The following is an 18,551-nucleotide window of genomic DNA, read 5'->3' as shown; positions in this document are numbered from 1 at the left end:
TTTGTCGCCGGGGCCCTGTTTGCGGCAGATCCCGTCCCTGCGGCTCCCCGCGGGTCCCTGCGGGTCCCGCCCGCCCTTCCCCGCTGCTGTCCCACCCTGAGGTGACATTCCAGGAGCTCTTCGCCTTCCCTAGGCCCCGCGCGATTCCCTGGTGGAAATTCCATCGGTGCCCCCCATGGCATTGGCCTCCCAAAATATTCCCGGCCTCGTGGGGCGTTTTCAGCTCCCATGGGATTCTCCTGGAATCTCGGCATCCCTGGGTGGTGCCCCCCAGTGCCAGGGGTCTGTCCGTGCTCCCAGCTCAGGGTGCTGCATCCCCTCCAGCCTCTCCAGGATATCCAGGGGAATCTGGATTGGGAATTTGGTGCTCCCAGTTTGGAGCTTTGCTCCTTCTGAGTCTCCTGGTGGGAGCCAAAATCCCGAGCTGGATTTTTCAGCGGTTCCTTTTCCCCCATCGTGACAGAGCCATGGTCAGGACCAGGATTTCTCCGTGCTGACATCTCCCAGCTCGGCTTTGGGGCCGGATCCCCCTCAGTGCCCATCCCTGGAGCTGCTCTTCCCCCGAAGTTCCCCCAGAGGCCTTGGCAGGGATGTTTGGAATGTCGGGGTCCCGCAGATCCCGTCTGGGCCCCATCCCTGGGGTTCTGCTTCCCATTCCTGGCGGCTCTGCTGGGGTGGGATGAGGCCCTGGCGGGAATCTTGTGCCACCGGGGTCGCTCAGAGCCGTGGATGTGTCCAAGGGTGGGTCTGTCCGTGCCGTGGGGCATTCCAGGCTCTGTCCTCGGGCACTGGGATGGCAGCGACCCCCCCGGGGGGTCTGCAGGGGTCTGTCCATGCCGTGGGTCCATCTGTGCCATTCCCGGTCTGTCCTGGAGCTCTGTGGGCACTGGGATGGCAGTGGCCCCCACTTGGGGGGGTCTGTCCATGCCATGGGTCATTCGGGGTCTGTCCTGGGGTTCTGTGGGCACCAGGCTGGCAGTGACCCCCCCGGGGGGCTGCAGGGGTCTGGATCCAGCCGTGCCGTGGGTCTGCCTGTGCCATTCCAGGCTCTGTCCTCGGGCACCAGGCTGGCGGTGCCCCCCCCTCCGGGGGGGTTTTTGTCCCCCGGAGCCCCCGGCAGCCGCGGCGAAAGGAGAGCAGCTATTAATAACCCTGCGCACACAGGGAAAAGATGTAATTCCGTAATGGAAGCGGCTCCCAGAACAATTCGGGGAATAAAATGTTCGGGGAGGGGGGAGGGGGGGGATTGGGGGGGCGGGGGCAGGGGGGGAGCCCAGCCCCCACCGCGCCGGGGCTGCGGCTCCGCGATGCCGGAGCCCCCCGGGGATGGAGGGAGAAGCCCCCCGGCCCCGCCACCGCCCGTGGGGGGGTCCGCTGGGCACGGGGGGGGGGCCGGGGGTCGGTGGTGCCCCTCTCGGGGCAGGCCACGGCAGGGGTGTCAGGGTCCGGGCCCCAGCGCGGGTGTCGCCCCCGGAGCATCCCCGGGACCGGCCGTGCCCCGGGGGGGGGGGGGGGGGGGTCACAGCCCCGGGGGCGGCCCCGGCGCGTGGCGGGGGAGGGGCTGGCGGCCGCCCGGTGCCCACGTGGTTTGTCGGTGTCTCCGGAGCGGAAGAAACGGCGGCGGGGCCGGGGCTGCGGCGGGGACCGGGAACGGGAGCGGCAGCGGCAGCGGGACCCGGCGGGGCGGGGACGGAGCCGCAGCCCGGCGGGCGCCGCCGCAGCGCAGCAGCAGCGCCGGTGAGTGCGGGGCCTGGGCCGGGGGACAGCGGGAGGGGGCCGGGGCGGCGGAGCGGGCTGCCCCCGCCCCACCGGGCCTGTCCTCCCCCGCCACAGCGCGACCCCATCCCCGGGCCCAGCCCCATCTCCCCCCGCCGCCTTCAGCATCCCCGCTTCATCCTCATCCGCGGCTCCATCCTCGTCCCCATCCTCATCCTCACCCCCATCCTCATCCCCATCTCCATCCCCGGCTGGATTCGCGTCTTCATCCCCACCCTCATCCCCATCCCCGGTTCCGCGCTCATCTCCACCCCGGTTCCATCCCGCTTCCGTCCCCATCCCCGGCTCCATCCTCATCCCCATCCCCGGCTCCATCCTCATCCTCATCCCGTCCCGGCTCCGCCCCAGACCCCTCCTGCGTTTCCGTCCCCGTCCCCCGCCCGGCGACCCCCGGCGCGGTGCGGCACCGGGCCGGGCCGGGGGCGTTCGGGGACGGTTTCCCGGAGGCTCCGGGGCCGCCGCAGGCCGGACCCCCCCCGCTCACCCGATTGCGACCCCCGTCCGCGCTCACCCGCGCACCGGGCCTGGCTCCCCAAGTCAGGGACGCGCTCGCCCCGTCCCCCTTCCCCCGCCGGTTGTCCCCCGGTTCTCCCCCGGTTGTCCCCCGGTTCTCCCCCCGTTCCATGCCCGCTGCCCTCGCTCGTGGCCACGGCGGTGCCCCCAGCCCCTTCCCGCGGCCCCCCCAGCCCCGCAGAACCGGGACAGCGCCCGGGGGGGGTCCCAGCAATGAGGAGGGGGCTCGTCCCGGCCGCGGCCACCGAGGGCCGGGGCAGGGGGGGCTGTGTTAGGCCGTGTCCTACTGAGTGCATCCTCCCGACCCCCAAAAGGTTTTTTGGGGGGGCCAAGCCCTGTCCCTAACCCAGCCGGGTGCCAGCGGCCCGGCAGCACCCACAGCCGGCACATCCAGTCCCCATTCCCATCCCCATCCCCGTTCCCATCCCCGTTCCCATCCCCATTCCTGTTCCCAGTTCCGTCCCCGTTCCCACCGGAGCCCTGAGCCGGCCGAGCCCTCCCGCAGTGTCCCAGTCCCGGGGAGCTGCAGCCCCATTTTCGCTTTTTTCCAAGCCCCATTTCTGCTTTTTTCCAAGCCCCATTTCTGCTTTTTTCCAAGCCCCATTTTTGGTTTTTTTCCCCAGGCATTTGCAGGCCTCGAGGAGGGGCCGGGAGCGCGGAGGGAGCGCGGGGACCCCGCCTGGAACCCGATGAGAGCGGCTCCGGCTCCCGCCGATCCTCTCGTGGCCGATGTCCGGACGTCCCGCTCCTGAGACACGCCTGTGCCAGCCCCGTGACACGCCGGTGACACGCCTGTGACACGCCTGTGACACGCCTGAGCCCGCGCCGCAGCCCTGCCCAGCCCGCGCCGCTTCGCCCCACGCCTGGGGCCCGCTGCAAGGCAGGTGTCCCAGCGGGCTGGGGAAACTGAGGCACGGCAATCCAGGGAGCTCTGGGCCGGGCTGGGGACACACAGCTGCCTCCGGGCCCTGAGTGTTGGGGACAAAGAGGGTCCTGTCACCTCGGTACCTCTGCTGGTAGGGCCTGAGCCCCCCCCAGGGCTCCGGGGATCTTCATTTGGGGGGGTCAGCAGAGCTTGGGGAGTCTCATCTTGGCTTTGGGGGTGCCTCAGTTTCCCCAGGCGGGTGATGGCAGTGCCCTGCCCGCCCGAGCAGAGGTGTGTCCCCTCTGTCGCCACCCCGGGGGTGGATTTAAGACCCCCGGTCCATGATTTATCCTCCGTGTCCCACGGGACCCCCGGCCTGGGGGTGCCAGCGGGGCCGGGCTGTCCCCAGGCTCCACCAGCGGCTCGGGGGGGCCGCGCTGTCCCCCCCCTCTCCCATCACCCTGCAGCTCTCTCCTCCCTCTGCCAGCTTTGTGCCATGAATTATTTGTGCGGCGGCGGCTCCCGGATGTCTGCCAAGCCGCCCCGCTGCCCGCGGGGTCCCCGCCGGGGACAGGGGACAGCGCCAGGGCGGGCAGCGCTGCCTCGAGGCGCTTCTCCCGCCGGGAAACATCCCGGGAGCCACCGGAGGCGGCGGCTTCGGGAGCCTCGGCCGCACCGAGCCCCGTGCGGGGGTCAGCGCTGCGGCGGGTGGGGTGGGGTCCCCCGGGAGGGGTTGGGGACAGTGCCGGGAGCCAGGTGGCTCCCGGGGGGTGAGCGGCAGCGCCGGTATTTAGGGCAGGCTGCGCGAGGCGTGGGAGGCCGGGAAGCAGCTCGCGTGCGGCGCGGGGCGGGAGCGCCGGCACCGGCCGCTATTTCTGGTGCTCGTTCCCCGGGGGGGACGCGAGGAAAGTCACCGCGTCCCCCCCGGGGGGCTCTGCCAGGGGTGCTCTCTGCTCCCACCCTCGTGCTGGTGGAGGCTGGGGGGTGCGAGGACCTCTGTGCCCTCTTTCCCCGGTGGGGACGGAGGGGATGGCGTGGCCAGTGTCCCCTTGTCACCCCAGGGGATGGCGTGGAGTGGCAGCTCCTGGGACTGTCACTCGGTGCCACTGGGACGGGCTGAGCTCCCGCAGACCCCGCTGTGACCCACCTGGGCTGGGTGGGTCACCACCTCCCCAGTGTCCCCACAGCCCGAGCGCTGCCCTGGCCGGGCCCACCCCTGGCCTGGTGTCACCGGTGTGTCCCTGCAGGCAGGACATGGACTCCATGTTCGAGGACGACATCAGCATCCTGACGCAGGAGGCGCTGGGGCCGGACGAGGACTGGCTGGACAGCCCCAACACCGACCTGTCGGGCGAGATGTGCTCGGCCTCGCACTTCGCCCTCATCACCGCCTACGACGACATCAAGAACCGGCTCACGGGGCTGGAGAGGGAGAACTCCACGCTCAAGCGCCGCCTCAAGATGTACGAGGTCAAGGTGAGGGGTCAGGGGGAGCTTGGGGGGGCCGTGGGTTCGGAGGGACCCCGCTGACTGCCTGCCCCGCGGCCGCAGTACCCCCTGATCGGTGAGTTCGGCGAGGAGCACATCTTCTCCCTCTACGAGGCCAAGGAGAACTCGCTGCTCAAGAGCGAGAAGGCGTCGCTGCAGCAGCAGCTCAACCAGTTCCAGCACGAGGTGAGCGGGGACAGGGGGTTTGGGGGTCCTTTAGGGGTCCCTGAGCCATCCACCCACCCCCAAATCCCCTCCACCTTCGCCTGGCAGCTGCAGAAGAGCAAAGAGCGGGAGGAGCAGCTGGAGGAGATGATCCAGGCGTACGAGAAGCTGTGCGTGGAGAAGGCGGACCTGGAGACGGAGCTGGGAGAGATGGTGGGTGACAGCCACCGGCGGGGACAGCGGGGCCCCTGTCCCCTCTCCACGACAGCACCCGGGCCCGTGGTGTCCCTGTCCTTGGGGATGCAGGGGGGCTGTGGCGTTTTGGCCACGTTGGGGTTTTAGGGATGCTCAGATTTATCCGTCTTCCCGCTCCCGCCGTGCCGAGTGTCCCGGTGTCCCCGTGCCGGTCGGGCATCCCTGGCTCCCCTTTCCCAGCCAGGGAGCCACTCCTGCTCTGCCACTGTCACCAGATCGATCCCACTCCAAAAAAGCCACCCCAAAATCCACGTGTGCCGGGCTGGGGTGTAGCATGAGCCCTGGGGAGGGGGCGCAGCGTGGCCGAGGCTCAGCCCCGTCCCCTCCCCGTGCAGCGGGCGCTGGTGGAGACGCACCTGAGCCGCATCCGGAGCTTGGAGCAGCAGCTGCGGCAGCGCGACGGCGGCGCCTTCCCCGGGCTGGGCGCTCAGGACGTGCCTTTCATCGCCCTGCACCCCAACCCCGGCCTGAGCCACGGTGAGCCGCCCCCTCCCCGCCCCGCCGCGCCCCCCGGGACCCCGCGGCGGTGCCGGGGGCTGAGCCGAGCGGTGCCCGCAGTGCTGGAGCGCGCCGGGGGCTGGCAGAGCCGCGGGCTGGAGGCTGAGCTGGAGGCGGCGCGGCAGGAGAACCAGCGCGCCCAGCACCGCGAGGAGCACCTCAAGGCCGAGTGCGAGAGGCTGCAGGCGGAGCTGAAGCACCTGCAGGACACCCGGGAGCAGGTGCGGGGCTGGGCCGGCCCTGGGGACCACCCCCGTCCTGGGTGGGTGCGGTTTGGGTGCCGAGGGGTGTTTGGGAGCAGGAATGGGGCAGGGTCTGATCCCACAGGACCCCCTCATTCCTGCTGGGTGCGGTTTGGGTGTCGAGGGGTGTTTGGGAGCAGGTGTGGGGCAGGGTCTGACCCCACGGGACCCCCCCCATGCCCAGGGCGGGGGTCCTGGTGCTGAGCGGGGCTCTGCTGTCCCCAGGAGCAGTCGGAGCGGGACATGGCCTGGGTGAAGAAGGTGGGCGACGACCAGTAAGTGCTGGGAGGGGACAGGGCCGAGGGCTGGGGGAGCCCCGCGCTGGCAGGGCGGGGTGGGGACACACGGGACCGGCTGTGGGGCACGGCGGTCACCCCACACCTCTGGACGGGGTCCCGGGGGGTTCCCCACATGGAAGTGTTGCAGTGGGGGGAATCCCGCACCCCAAAATCACCAACTGTGCTGGGGCTGAGCGGGGCTGCGGGCACGGGGTGCCCGGTGCCGAGTGTTGTCCTGGTGCCCGGTGCCCCCTTCCCAGCATCCGCTGCCCCGTGGCTGTGCGTTCTCCCGGTGCCCGGTGCTGGCTGCCGTGCATTGTCCCAGTGTCCGGTGCCCAGTTCCCGGTTTCCGGTGCCCAGTGTCCATGCGTTGTCCCGGAGCCCGGTTTCCGGTGCCGTGTATTGTCCTGGTGTCTGGTGCCCAGTTTCCGGTGCCCGGTTCCCGGTGTCCGTGCGTTGTCCCGGTGCCTGGTACCCCGTGCTTGGTGCTGGCTGCCGTGCATTGTCCCAGTGTCCGGTGCCCAGTTCCCGTTTCCGGTGCCCGGTTCCCGGTGTCCGTGCATTCTCCCGGTGCCTGGTACCCGGTGCTGGGTGATGGGTGCCGTGCATTGTCCCGGTGTCCGGTTCCCGGTGCCCGGTGCCCGGTGTCCGTACGTTGTCCCGGTACCCAGTGCTGGGTGCCGTGCATTGTCCCGGTGCCCGGTTTCCGGTTCCCGGTGTCCGTGCGTTGTCCCGGTGCCCGGTGCTGGGTGCCGTGCATTGTCCCGGTGCCCGGTTTCCGGTTCCCGGTGTCCGTGCGTTGTCCCGGTGCCCGGTGCTGGGTGTCGTGCATTGTCCCGGTGCCCGGTTTCCGGTTCCCGGTGTCCGTGCGTTGTCCCGGTGCCCGGTGCTGGGTGCCGTGCATTGTCCCGGTGCCCGGTTTCCGGTTCCCGGTGTCCGTGCGTTGTCCCGGTGCCCGGTGCTGGGTGCCGTGCATTGTCCCGGTGCCCGGTTTCCGGTTCCCGGTGTCCGTGCGTTGTCCCGGTACCCGGTGCTGGGTGCCGTGCATTGTCCCGGTGCCCGGTTCCCGGTTCCCGGTGTCCCTGCGTTGTCCCGGTGCCCGGTGTGGGCTCGGCGCTGCCTCCAGAGGGCACTGACGGCTCGCGGCTGCCGAGAGAGCGGCCCCGAGTGGCACCGAGGTGGTGACAGTGTCCCCAGACCCCCCCCCAAACCCCCAGCAGTGGCACCGAGGTGGTGACGGTGTCCCCGGAACCCCCCAAACCCCGAAGGTCTCCCGGTGGCACCGAGTCGGGGGCGTTGTCCCGGCGCTGGCCTCGCTCCCCGCTGTCCCCACCCCGGGCGGTGACAGCGGGGCCGAGCTGTGGACAGATCAGAGGTGACACGCGGGCCCGGGAAGGTGCTGGGCTGTTGTTTTGGGGGCTGGATCCCCTCCTGCTCCCGAGGTGTTGGATGTTTCCTGTCGTCCTGGCGCAGATCAGAGCGAGGGGATCCAGGGGGGGCTGGATCCCTCCCGGGGGGGCTCCCGCCTCTCCCTTCCCCTCCTTAATTCCCTCGATTTCCATAAAATTCCGTCACCCGAGCTCACCCCCAGATCGCCCCCTCCACCCCTCTCACCCCCTTCCCACAACATCCACGGAAATTAAAACTCCCAAACGTTTCCATTAACATTCCCCCATCACCAAAATCTTTAATTTTTAAGCCGAAATTCACCACGCTGGCATGGGGAAACTGAGGCAGGGCTGGGTCCTCACCCCCTCTCCGGGCACAGCTTTTCCCTCCGCGCTCTTTTCTTGTCGATTCAGCTCCTTTTTGTCACCTGCTTCTCTCCGCCACTGGTTTTTTGGGTGTGAAAAGCGCCTTATCGGCGTTTTCCATCTCCGGGTGATTTTCTGGTGCTTCTGTCGCGCTGTGCTTGGGGCGGGGGTCCCCCCGCGTCCCGATCTTCCTTTTTTTTGGTTTCTTTTCTGAGGTTTCGACTTTTTTTTTGGCTTTCTAAGCTCGCGGTTGTTCTCTCTTGCGCTCCCTCCCGGGAAAAAACAGGAGTCAAATCTTGAGGAAAGCCCTGGAAAGAGCAAGGTGGGGATTCGGGGGGGTCAGACCACCCCTCCCACTTCCTCGCCCCGCGTTTTTGGGGGGATTGTGTGGGTTTTAATGACTCTTGCACCCATGGGTGCCAATGTCGGGCATGTCCCCACCCCTGGCTCCTCCAGCTCTGCAGCAAAAATGGGTCTGGGGGACACAAAGGTGACATCCTGTGCGTGTCCCCTGCGGTTTTTGTTTTTCTTTTCCTTCTTTTCCTTCTTTTCCTTCTTTTCCTTCTTTTCCTTCTTTTCCTCCTTTTCCTTCTTTCCCTTTTCCTCCTCCTCTCTTTTCCTCCTTTTCCTTCTTTTCCTCCTTTTCCTTCTTTCCCTTTTCCTCCTCCTCTCTTTTCCTTCTTTTCCTCCTTTTCATTCTTTTCCTTTCCCCTCCTTTTCCTTTTCTTCTTCACCTATTTTCTTTTCTTTTTTTTTTTTTTTTCCCTCTCTATTCTCCTCCTCCTTTCCCCCTCCACCCTTTCCCCTCCTTTCCCTCATTCCTTTCCTCACTCTCCCCTTCTCCTCCTGCTTCCCCACCTCTCTCTCGGCCGCTCTGCCCCGGGGGGCTCGGCCGGGCCCGGCGCTGTCAGCTGCGGTTACGAGCGGCGGCTCCGGGTCCCCGCGGTGTCACAACGGCTCAGCGGGACAGCGCCGGGACGCGCCGAGCTCCGGCCCCGCGGCTCCTTTCTCCCTTCGCGTCCCCGCCGAGAATCCCGGCTCGGAAAGCGACACCAACTTGGGGCAGAATTGATGATTTTGGCAGCGCTTCCAAGCGCCGGGAGCTGGCGGGGGAGCAGCACCCGCCCCGTCCTGGCTGCTCCCGGAGCGCCGTCCGCGGCCGCAGCTTTTCCCTTTGGAGTTAAAAAAATGAATTTGGGTTGGTTTTGAGTTGGTTCTGGGGGGGACAGCGGGGCTGTGTCACCCGCAGAGCCACTGCGGCCCCTTTGGGAATTGTTCTCTGGATCTGGTGGTGTCGGCCGGGGTGGACAGAGGGAACTTCAGACACCCTGAGGTGGCTTTTTGTTCTCCCTGGGTCATGAATTCCTTAGGAATTCCCTGGAGGAATGCTGGAAGCACCATCCACGTGGCAGCACTAAAACCCTTTTTTAGCTGTATTTCTTAAAAAACCAAACCAAAACCAAAACAAAAACCAAAACAACCGAAATTCCAGGGGGGGAGGTCAAGCCCTACTAAAGGATTTCACCCCCACTGGAGGACTTAACCCCCGCTGAAGGATTTAACCCCTCCTGAGGGATTTAATAGGATTTAATCCCTGCTGAAGGGTTTCTGCCTGCTGAATCCCATGGATCCCGGGCGTGCTTTGCTCCGCAGGGTGAACCTGGCGCTGGCCTACACGGAGCTGACGGAGGAGCTGTGCCGCCTGCGGAACCTCAGCTCCCTGCAGAGCCAGATCCTGCGGGCGCTGCTGCAGGAGAAGAGCCTCAACGGGGGTGAGAGGGGCCCTGGGGGCTGCTGAGTGGGGCTGGGGGGCACGAACACCGGGAAAAGGGGGTGGGTGAGCTCGTCCAATGGGTGGGAGTGAGCTCCGGCGGGTATCGGTCCCCAGAGGTGTCCAGCCCTGGGAGCGTCCCACACCAAGGGTGTCCCATCCCAAAATATCCATACCTGGGAGTATCCAGGTATCATCCACACCTGGGAATGTCCCATTCCAAGAACATCCATACCTGGGACCATCCCAGCCTAAAATATCCATACCCGGGACTATCTGATGGTCTGAACATTTTGGGTATGAACATTTTGGGTATCTCTGAACAGAGACTGTAAATACCACAAGTATCCATCCCAAAATATCCATCCCTGGGACCATCCCATCCCAAAATATCCATTCCTGGGACCATCCATCCCTGGCTGCATCCCCCACGGAATCTCCCGTGGGGTCCCCACAGTTGGTGGGAGATGCCTCTGGATGCCAAGGCACAATTTCCACATTTCCCACATTTCCCACACTTTCCACATTTTCCACGCCGCCGAGCTAACGCGGAGCATTTCCCGTGTGTCCCCCTTGTCCCACGCCAGGCCAGCGCCACTCCCCGCTGTCCCAGTGCCACTCCCCGGCTCAGCAGCGCCGCTCGCCCGCCCCGCAGTGCCCCTCGCCCGTTCCTCCGGGACGCTCCCAGTGCCAATCTCCCGCCCTCCAACGCCGCTCGCCGGGACCCCCCAGCCAATCTCCGGCCCAGCAGCGCCGCTCGCCAGCCCCCGGCCCTTGCCAGTCGCCGGCCCAGCAGCGCCGCTCCCCGGTGCCACCCCCCAGCCAGTCGCCGGCCCAGCAGCGCCGCTCGCCAGCGCCGCCGCCGCCGCCCTGCCCGTCGCCAACCTCGGCGTCCCCGCACCGCCTGCCCGGCGAGAGGATGGAGCTGGGCTACGCCAAACCCTCGAGCCGCCACATCAAGGCCGGCTTCCAGGGCCGCCGCAGCTACTCGGAGGTGACCAACGTGGCCCTGTACCAGCAGAGCCGCTCGCTCTGGCTGCAGCCCGAGGCCTCCACGCTCCCCAAGCACCGGCCCTACGGCGAGGTTTACCTGGGGGGCGCGGGGGCCCCGCTGAGCGCCCACGAGCCCTTCGAGGAGCACGTCCGCTTCGAGAAGCAGTCGTCGGACGAAGAGGAGTGGGCGCTGCCCAGCCCGCCCAGCCCCGAGGCCGGGGCCATCCGCTGCGCCTCCTTCTGCGCCGGTTTCCCCGTGCCCGACGCCGACGCCGTGCACCGGACGGCGGCCGCCTACGCCCGGGCCGAGCACGCCCAGTCCTGGCCTTCCATCAACGTAAGGAGGACGCCCCCCGACCTCCCCGCGGGGTTTTGGGGTGGGTTTAGCTGTGGGGAGCATCGAGGGAACCCCTCCAGCGCGGCGGCGCCCCGCAGCGAGGTGGCGTGCCTCAGTTTCCCCCTTTGTCACCCGGCCTCCCGGCTGGCTGGGGGGCAGCGGGGAGGTTCTGGGGGAGGGATGACAGAGGGGATTTGGCCAGCGCGGGGGGGTCTCACCGCCCTGTGCCCCCCCGCAGCTGCTGCTGGAGACGGTGGACTCGGAGGTGCGGAGCTGCCCGCTGTGCCAGCTGGCCTTCCCCATCGGGTACCCGGACGATGCCCTGGTCAAACACATCGACTCGCACCTGGAGAACAGCAAGATCTGAGCCTTGCCCCCCTTCCCCACCTTTGGATGCTGCATGGAAACACACCGGGGGCGCCCGGCTCCCGAAATACCTCCAAGTCTTCAGTAGCTACGGAAAGACTGAGCCCCCCCCAGCCCTCACCCCAGAGCCCCCCGGAGCCCCCAGCCCGCTCGGAGGGGGCTCAGCCCCGCCCGCCTCGCCCCCCGCGCCAGGTTTGGATGCTCCGGCCGGGGTACCGGGATCACGCCGTGCCGGGTGGTGGCCGGAGGGGACCCGTCTGTGCCCCTGGCTGTCCTCTGTCCCCTCGAGTGTCGCTGCTCGATCTCAGGGAGGATCCGAGGGGCCGGGTCCCGGATCCGGCCCCCAGGAAGCAGGTGAGGGGAGGGGGCCGCCCCTTCCCCGGCCCGTGGGGTCAGAGGTGGGGTCGGGGCTGGGAGTGGGGGGCAGCTGCTCGTTCTCGGTCCCCTTTGCCTTGTCCCGCTGGTTCAAGCATCTTTCCTCTCTTTTACATTAAAAGCACCCCCTACCCCCCAAATTTCCCCCCCTCCCCACAACGATGCTGCTGAGAAACGAACCCGGAGGAGCAGCATGGACCCCCCCACACCCCCCCAGCATTGCACTGGGCTCCGGGGCTCCCCCTGCCCCCCGCCCGCACGGCGTGGGGACAGCGCAGCCCCCCCAGCAGCCCCCCCCCAAATCCCCAGCCCCCTCCCCCTGCTTCGGCCGGGGGCTGCAGGCGGCTGCTCACCCTGAGCCCCCCCCCCCGCCCTGTCACCCCCGTCCCCCCACGTTCGATCTACCTCAAAGCCGCCGGGAGAGGGGGGGTCTGCAGCACTGTCCCCCCCTCACCGAGCCGCTCCGCGCTGCATGTCCCCCCCGTGTCACAGCGCACACCCCCGCCCCACGCCGGGGGCTCGGCCGGGCGTGGCCCCCCCCCCGCCCCACGCCGGGACCCCCGGGACGAGGGGCCCACCCTCGCTGCGACGCCACCGACTCCAATAAAACCTTTCCAGCGCCCGAAATGCCTCGGAGGGGGTGGAGGCGTCTCCTCTCTTGGGGTTCCTGTGGAAGGAGAGGGGGGGTCCGGCTGGAGGTGCCCCCCCGGGGATGGGGTTGGGGTCGGGAGCGAGTCTGGGGCTCGACAGAGCCAGCTTGTGTCGCCGGCGTGGCCCTGGGGGTGACAGCACCCGGCCCCTTTGGGGCTGTTTGGGCAGGTGAGTGACCCAAAGCGGGACAAGCGGAGGCCAAACAGAACTCACCGGGCTCGTGGGGACAGAAGGGACACGGCCGGACCCGGGGGGGCGATGGAGGGGGGGGGATTCTCCCGGTTTTCCTGGGGAAGGGTCTGGGCAGGGGGAGCTCTGTCCCTCCCTCCTCTGTGTTTTTGTCCCTCCTGTGGTCTGGGGGGTCCGGGCCAGCGCTGCGGGACCCCCGGGCGGGGGCAGCCCCCGGCAGAGCCCGGCCAGGCACGGGCTGAGCTCCGCTCTCGGGCCGGGGAGCCCCGGGGGGCTGCGGGAGGGTCCCGGCCCGGCCCGCCGAGCCCGGCCCGGCCCCGAGCAGGGTGCGAGGGCGGCTCCCAGTGCCGGGGGGCGATGGTGCGAAGGAGATAAGGCGCGGTGCCGCAGCCTTATCGCCTCTCATCTCCGCGTCTGCCCGGGCACGGGGCAGGAAGAGCAGCCCCTTCCCACCATCCGCCCCCCGGGCTGGGCACCGGCAGCTCCAGGGGGCCGGAGGAGGGGGCAGAGCCGAGGGGGGGACACGGTGACCCCCCCCGGGGAGGTGATGCTGCAGGGACGGGTCCCCAAAGGCGCCCGCGCGGGGACGACGCCTGAGCTGCGCCCAGGGTGTGACGGGGCCGTGCCCGGGCTGTCCCCCAGTTCGGACTGGGACGCGCTGGGATGGAGGCGCAGCGGGGCCTGCCTGCGGTCAGGGGGTGCCCGGCCCCCACCTTCTCTCGCCGCCCGCCTTTTCCCCCGGTTTTTTCTCTCTTTTTTTCTGAAATCACGTGATAAATGCCAAACGGCGGCTGCCGTTACTCATCCCGGCACCCTCCCGGCACCGCTTCCCCCCGGGGGCGGCTGCCGCTGACTCAGGACCTGCCGGGCTCCCGCCGGCACCCCGGGGACCCCCCCCGGGCCCCCCAAAACCTCCGTCCCTTCAGGAGCTGTCACCCGTTGCAGCAGCGTCCCCGCCATGCTCGCCTCAGTCTGGGGGCTCCCAGCACCCCAAAGCCGCGGCCTGGGGGCTGTCCCTGCTCGTGGTGGCCACGGGGCTCGGTGGCCGTCGCTCGGTGCCACGCTGGGCGTTTTGTCGCCTCCCGCCAGCAGAGTGGGGGCGCAGCACCCCCTCTGTCACCCGTGGGGACCGCCCGGCCCCGTGGGGAGACTTTGAGCCCCCTCCACTGCGAGTGGGAGCGGCTCCCACGGCTGCCTCAGTTTCCCTTTCCCACCCCGCCGCGTTCCACTGCCCACTGCGGAGGGAAGTGGGGGTGTCCGGGGAGGGCGTTTGTGGCCCCATTTCCTGTGACCCACCCCCCCGGAGCTGCACCCCGCCGGAGGGAGCTGCCAACCGCAGCGCTGGGCTGTGCCTTTGGTGACAGGACTGTCCCACGGGGTGTCCTCCCCACCCGGCCACCGCGATGCCACCCCCACCCTGTCCCCAAAGCCACCCCGCAGCCCCCCCTCAGCTGCGCTGCCCGGAGGGGGCTGCGGGGGATGTGGCCCCGCTGTCCCCACGGTGCGGGGCAGGGGACAAGGTGGCGTTTGGTGGCTCTTGGTGGCGTCCCGAGCCCGGCTGGAGGCAGCAGGTCCCCCGTGTGGCCTGGCTGTGCCAGCTGCGGTGACAAGGGACAAGGCAGGCCTGCCTCAGCCGCGACAGGGGTGGGCTGCGGGAGCTTCTTGCGGTGACACGGGCTGGGGTTTGTCGCCTCCCGCCTGTCCCGAGGGCACTGGGAGCATCCCCGGGGGAATTGTCCCCTCTAAACGGCGGGGATGTCACAGCAGCGGCACAGGGCGCTGTCCCCAGGGCCACCCAGGGGTGTGCAGCACCCTCCCACCCCGGCTGTGCCCCCACTCCTGGTGGGGCACACCTGGCTCCGTGTCCCCCGTGTCCCCCGTGTCCCCCGTGTCCCCATGCCAGTGGGTCACACCTCACCATTTCCTAGGCGACAACTTCATTTTTTTTTTTTGTTTTTCCCAGCAAAACCCCCTCTTATTTTGGGCACCTTTAAGGTTTCTTTTTCCAGCTTTCAGTTGGGTTGGGTTTTTTGGTTTTTTTTTTTCCCCTTTTCTCAGTGTTTTTTATCATTTAGGGGAAAAACGAAACAATTCTCACTGCTCGGGCCCCGCTTTCCCCTGCAGGGGGGAGGGACACGGGGACCGAGGGTGCTTTGGAGGGACGGGACTGTCCTGGTCCCCCTGGCTGCAGGCGTCGCTCAGGGGATTCTCTGATGTCCTCTAAGGTGAGATTCCTCTGGAATCTCATTCCTGGCCGCTCCTTTGTCCTGCCAGAGGAATCACCTGCAAGCACAAACCCATCCCGACAAAGCAGCGAATCCAGGGGGGCTCCGGGGACCCCCAGCTCGGCTCAGGGCACACGGTGGCATCTCGGCGTCCCCTCCGTCGGGGTTTATAGGAAACGGCTCTGCGAGGAAGTGCCCGGCTCTGGTGCCCGGGTGAGCGTTTTTTTCCTGCCGTGGGCGCCCCGAAAGGCCCCTGGGTGCGGGGGATCCGGTGTGAGTCAAAGCCGGAGCCCTGGGGTTTAACCACAACCCCCAGAGCTGCCGTGTCATGGGAGAGCCGCGCCAGAGGCGTTTATAAGAAATGGAGGGGCTGCCCTCAGGGGGGAGGGACCCCCCCCAGCTGGCACCGCGGCTGTGCCCACCAGCCCTTGGGGACGGCTCCTCTGGCTCCAGGGCTCGGATCTTAACCCGGGTTTTCTGCAAAGGGGCCGGAGCTGCTGCGCTTCGGCCTCGCAGCTCAGCCCCTCCCCGGGGCGCCTGGATCCCCCCAGAGTGCCCAAACCACCCGAGGGTGCCCATATCACACTGAGGTGACCCCGGGTGCCTCATCCAGCTGGGTGCCTGGTGCCAGCATCACCCCTGGGTGGCTGTGTCCGTGCTGGAAATCCAGTGCCAGCATCACCCTGGTGCCCACATCACCCCGGGGTCCTCAGGTCACTCTGGGTGCCTTCATCTAACTGGGGCTCCTGGTGCCAGCATCACCCCTGGGTATCCGTATCTGGGCTGGAAATCCAGGGCCACCATCACCCATGTCCAACATCCAGTGCCAGCATCAGCCCAGGGTGCTCTTGTCACCCCTGGGTGCCTTCATCTAACTGGGGCTCCTGGTGCCAGCATCACCCCAGGGCGGCTGCGTCCGGGGTGGGTACCCACTGCCACCATCACCCTGGTGCCCACATCACCCCAGGGTCCCCTGGTCGCCCCTGGGCACCAGCGTCCAGCAGGGTAGGGCGTCCCTGCGCCATCCCTGTGTCCAGCTGTGTTCCAGGTGCCAGCATCACCCCTGGGCACCTGTATCCAGCTGTGTTCCAGGTGCCAGCATCACCCAGGTGCCAGCATCACTCCTGGGCACCTGTATCCAGCTGTGTTCCAGGTGCCAGCATCACCCAGGTGCCAGCATCACTCCTGGGCACCTGTATCCAGCTGTGTTCCAGGTGCCAGCATGACCCCTGGGCACCTGTATCCAGCTGTGTTCCAGGTGCCAGCATCCCTCCCAGGTGCCTCAATCCTGTCCCCACCTCACCCTGGGGTACCCACACCCCGAGCAGGGCTGCTCCTTGTGTCCCCCCAGTTCTCCTGCCCCCCGCCTGTCACTGCCCTGCTGTCCCCACTGTCCCTGTCCCACAGCGGTGCCAGCAGCTCCTGACCTCTCACAGATGCTCTTCCGGGAGTTTTCCACACCTGGGGAAGGGGGACAGCGGTGGTGGCACCCACAGTGCCCGGGCACCCCCTGCCCTTCCCACGCGGGACATCCCGGCCTGGGGGAGGCCGCGCCGTGTCCCCTCCTGGCCGAGCCACCGCGGTGTCCCTGATGCCCGCGGCGGGATCGGCTCTTTGCTGCGACCCCCTCCCCGTCCCCAGCCATGGCGGGGGGCCGCGGCCTCAAATGACAGCGCCGGGGGGGGGGGGGACGCACAAACACAGCCCCGGCTGCCATGTGCCCAGCGCCATCACGGCTGCTGCGGAGAGACAAGTGCCACCGGGCCCCTCGGGGACCCGCGGGCCGCCCCGGACCCGCCGCCTCGCTGCGGGGAGGTGACGGAGCCAACGCGCCGTGACACCGGGCTCGCGGACCCCCCCTCGCCACGGCCAGCGCCTCGCCAGCGCCCGCCGGGGGGGACTTCTCGGCTGTCACAACCCATCTGCGTTGGGGACGGCGTCTGCCGGCGCCGTAAGTGGGGTTAAACTCGGGGTCACCCCGATCGAGCATCCAAAGGGGGGCCCTGCTGGAAAGGAACAGCCCCCTCCCCAAATCCCTCCGCGTCCCGGCACCCCCTGCCCCCTGTTGCCACCAGGGTGGGACGCAGGGGGTGGCGCTCTGGGGAGGGATGGTAAACGTGTCCCCCGGTCCGTGCGTGGCTCTCGGGGACAGCAGCGGTGGTGGCCAGGCACGGCGGTGGCCCCGTGGCTGACGTGTCCCCAGGGGGCTGCTCCTCAGCTCTCGCTGCGGGTCACCGCGGCCATGGGGACACGCGTGGCCGTGAGGGACATGACCCGCGGCTGGCCCCGCTCTGGCCGCCGGGCCAAAGTCCGGCACCCGGCGGGCGCCCGGGGGCCACGGACAGCGGCGGCCTGAACTCCCGGTGACCCGCCGGGACCGTGGCTGCGGCCACCGCGGGGCCACCCCAGCACCGGGCCACCCTCCCGGGGTCACAGCCCAGCGGTCCCGGGTGGATCCTGCCCCGATCCCCCACGGGAACACCGGGGCTGTCCTAGAGCCCTCCAGGGCTGCGACAGCGGCGATCTGGGGACAATCTGGCCCCGCCTGGTCGCAGGAGCCGGGTGTCAGACAGGTGGGATTTGGGGCTGGGGTCCTACGGCCCTGGCAGAGGCTCATGGTGTGGGTGGCGTGTCCCCTTCCCCTCCCTCCTTTACGTCCCCCCCCACCGTCCGGGCTCTCGCGGTGCCGCTGCACCCGCGGGCGGCTCCTTTTAACCCGCGGCTGAAATGAAACCGGCTCCGGCTCCTTCCCCGTGACCTATTTTTAACATTTGATTGGAATTTGGTTTTTGGTTTTTTTTTTTTTTTTTTTTTTTATTATTATTATTATTGTTATTATTTTCTCCTCCTTTCCTCCCTCTTCCCGCGCGCCGGCCCCGGGTGCGACCGCGGTGTCAGCCCCGCGTCACATCAATTAACGCGCGCGGGGCGTCATTTGTCACTTCGCATTTCCCCAAGGCCACCTCGCCGTCGCCGCGGCGGTGGCGGGGGGCGCACGCCGCGCTGGGGGTGACCCCCCCCGGGGTGGCGGGGACGAGGATTCTCCTCCTGCCCCGTGGTTTTGGGATGGGGTGGGGGGGACCGGGACCCGGCTGCCGCTGCTGCTGCCGCCCACCTCGGTGGGGTCCCGGTGCTGGGTACGAGGGTCGCTGGCGGGGGCCGGGACACCCGAGTCCGGCCCCCCCCCGGCTCCGAGCAGCCGGTGCCGACACCTCCACTTCCGTCGGCAGGGCCCCCACGGGTATTTTTAACTCCCGGCTCTGCCGCTTGGCACGCTCTGAGTGTCCGTCCCTGCCTCCAGCTGCCTGGCCCGGCCCGCGCCGCCCCCCGCGGCAGCACCGCGCCCCCCGGAGCCGCGCCGGGCGCTCCGGGACTGCACGGGACAGGACTGGGACTGGTGGGGCAGGAATGGACCCCATCGGGGATGATCAGAGCAGGGCGCGACCCCACAGAGTGCGATGGGGATGTGCAGGACAGGGTGGGATCCCACGGGGGATATCAGCCCCCAAAAATCAGGGTGAGACCCCGCAGAGTGGGGTGGGACCCCATTCCCCAGGGAGTGAGGATGGCAGGACAGGACCCTGCAGCACAGGAGGGGAACCTCTGGAGCAGGACTGGACCCTATAGGGCAGGATGGGGGGCTGGAAAGCAGGAATAGAGCCCATGGGGCAGGATCAGACGCTGTGGGGGAACATGGGACCCTACAGCTCCTGCAGGGCAGGACCTTCCAGATCGTGATGGGATGCTGTGGGACAGGATGGGATCTGACAGCTGGGACCGTCCCCAGTGGGACAGGACTGTCCCAGTAGG

General features: G+C 68.2%; 1 protein-coding gene across 1 annotated transcript; it reads left to right on the top strand.

Annotated features, from left to right (window-relative positions):
* The first annotated feature begins 1,554 nt into the window (after window positions 1–1,554).
* Window positions 1,555–12,289, top strand: TBKBP1 (TBK1 binding protein 1). The gene is made up of 11 exons (XM_053999979.1): window positions 1,555–1,737; window positions 2,913–3,173; window positions 4,406–4,630; window positions 4,706–4,828; window positions 4,916–5,020; window positions 5,398–5,539; window positions 5,621–5,781; window positions 6,028–6,077; window positions 9,488–9,606; window positions 10,193–10,935; window positions 11,174–12,289. The coding sequence occupies exons 3-11, from the start codon at window positions 4,409–4,411 to the stop codon at window positions 11,300–11,302; spliced, it is 1,794 nt and encodes a 597-aa protein (XP_053855954.1). The 5' UTR covers window positions 1,555–1,737; window positions 2,913–3,173; window positions 4,406–4,408; the 3' UTR covers window positions 11,303–12,289.
* Window positions 12,290–18,551: the final 6,262 nt, after the last annotated feature.

The sequence above is a fragment of the Vidua macroura genome, chromosome 27 (genome assembly GCF_024509145.1).
Source record: "Vidua macroura isolate BioBank_ID:100142 chromosome 27, ASM2450914v1, whole genome shotgun sequence".
Lineage (NCBI taxonomy): Eukaryota > Metazoa > Chordata > Aves > Passeriformes > Viduidae > Vidua > Vidua macroura.
Note: the sequence above shows the minus strand (reverse complement) of the source record. Positions and strands in the feature narration are given on the sequence as shown.

Coding starts and splice junctions, on each gene's coding strand:
- TBKBP1 (XM_053999979.1), top strand. CDS start 4,409: ATGGACTCCATGTTCGAGGACGACATCAGCATCCTGACGCAGGAGGCG. Junction 4,631..4,705: donor TCAAGATGTACGAGGTCAAG/GTGAGGGGTCAG, acceptor CCGCGGCCGCAG/TACCCCCTGATCGGTGAGTT. Junction 5,782..6,027: donor TGCAGGACACCCGGGAGCAG/GTGCGGGGCTGG, acceptor TGCTGTCCCCAG/GAGCAGTCGGAGCGGGACAT.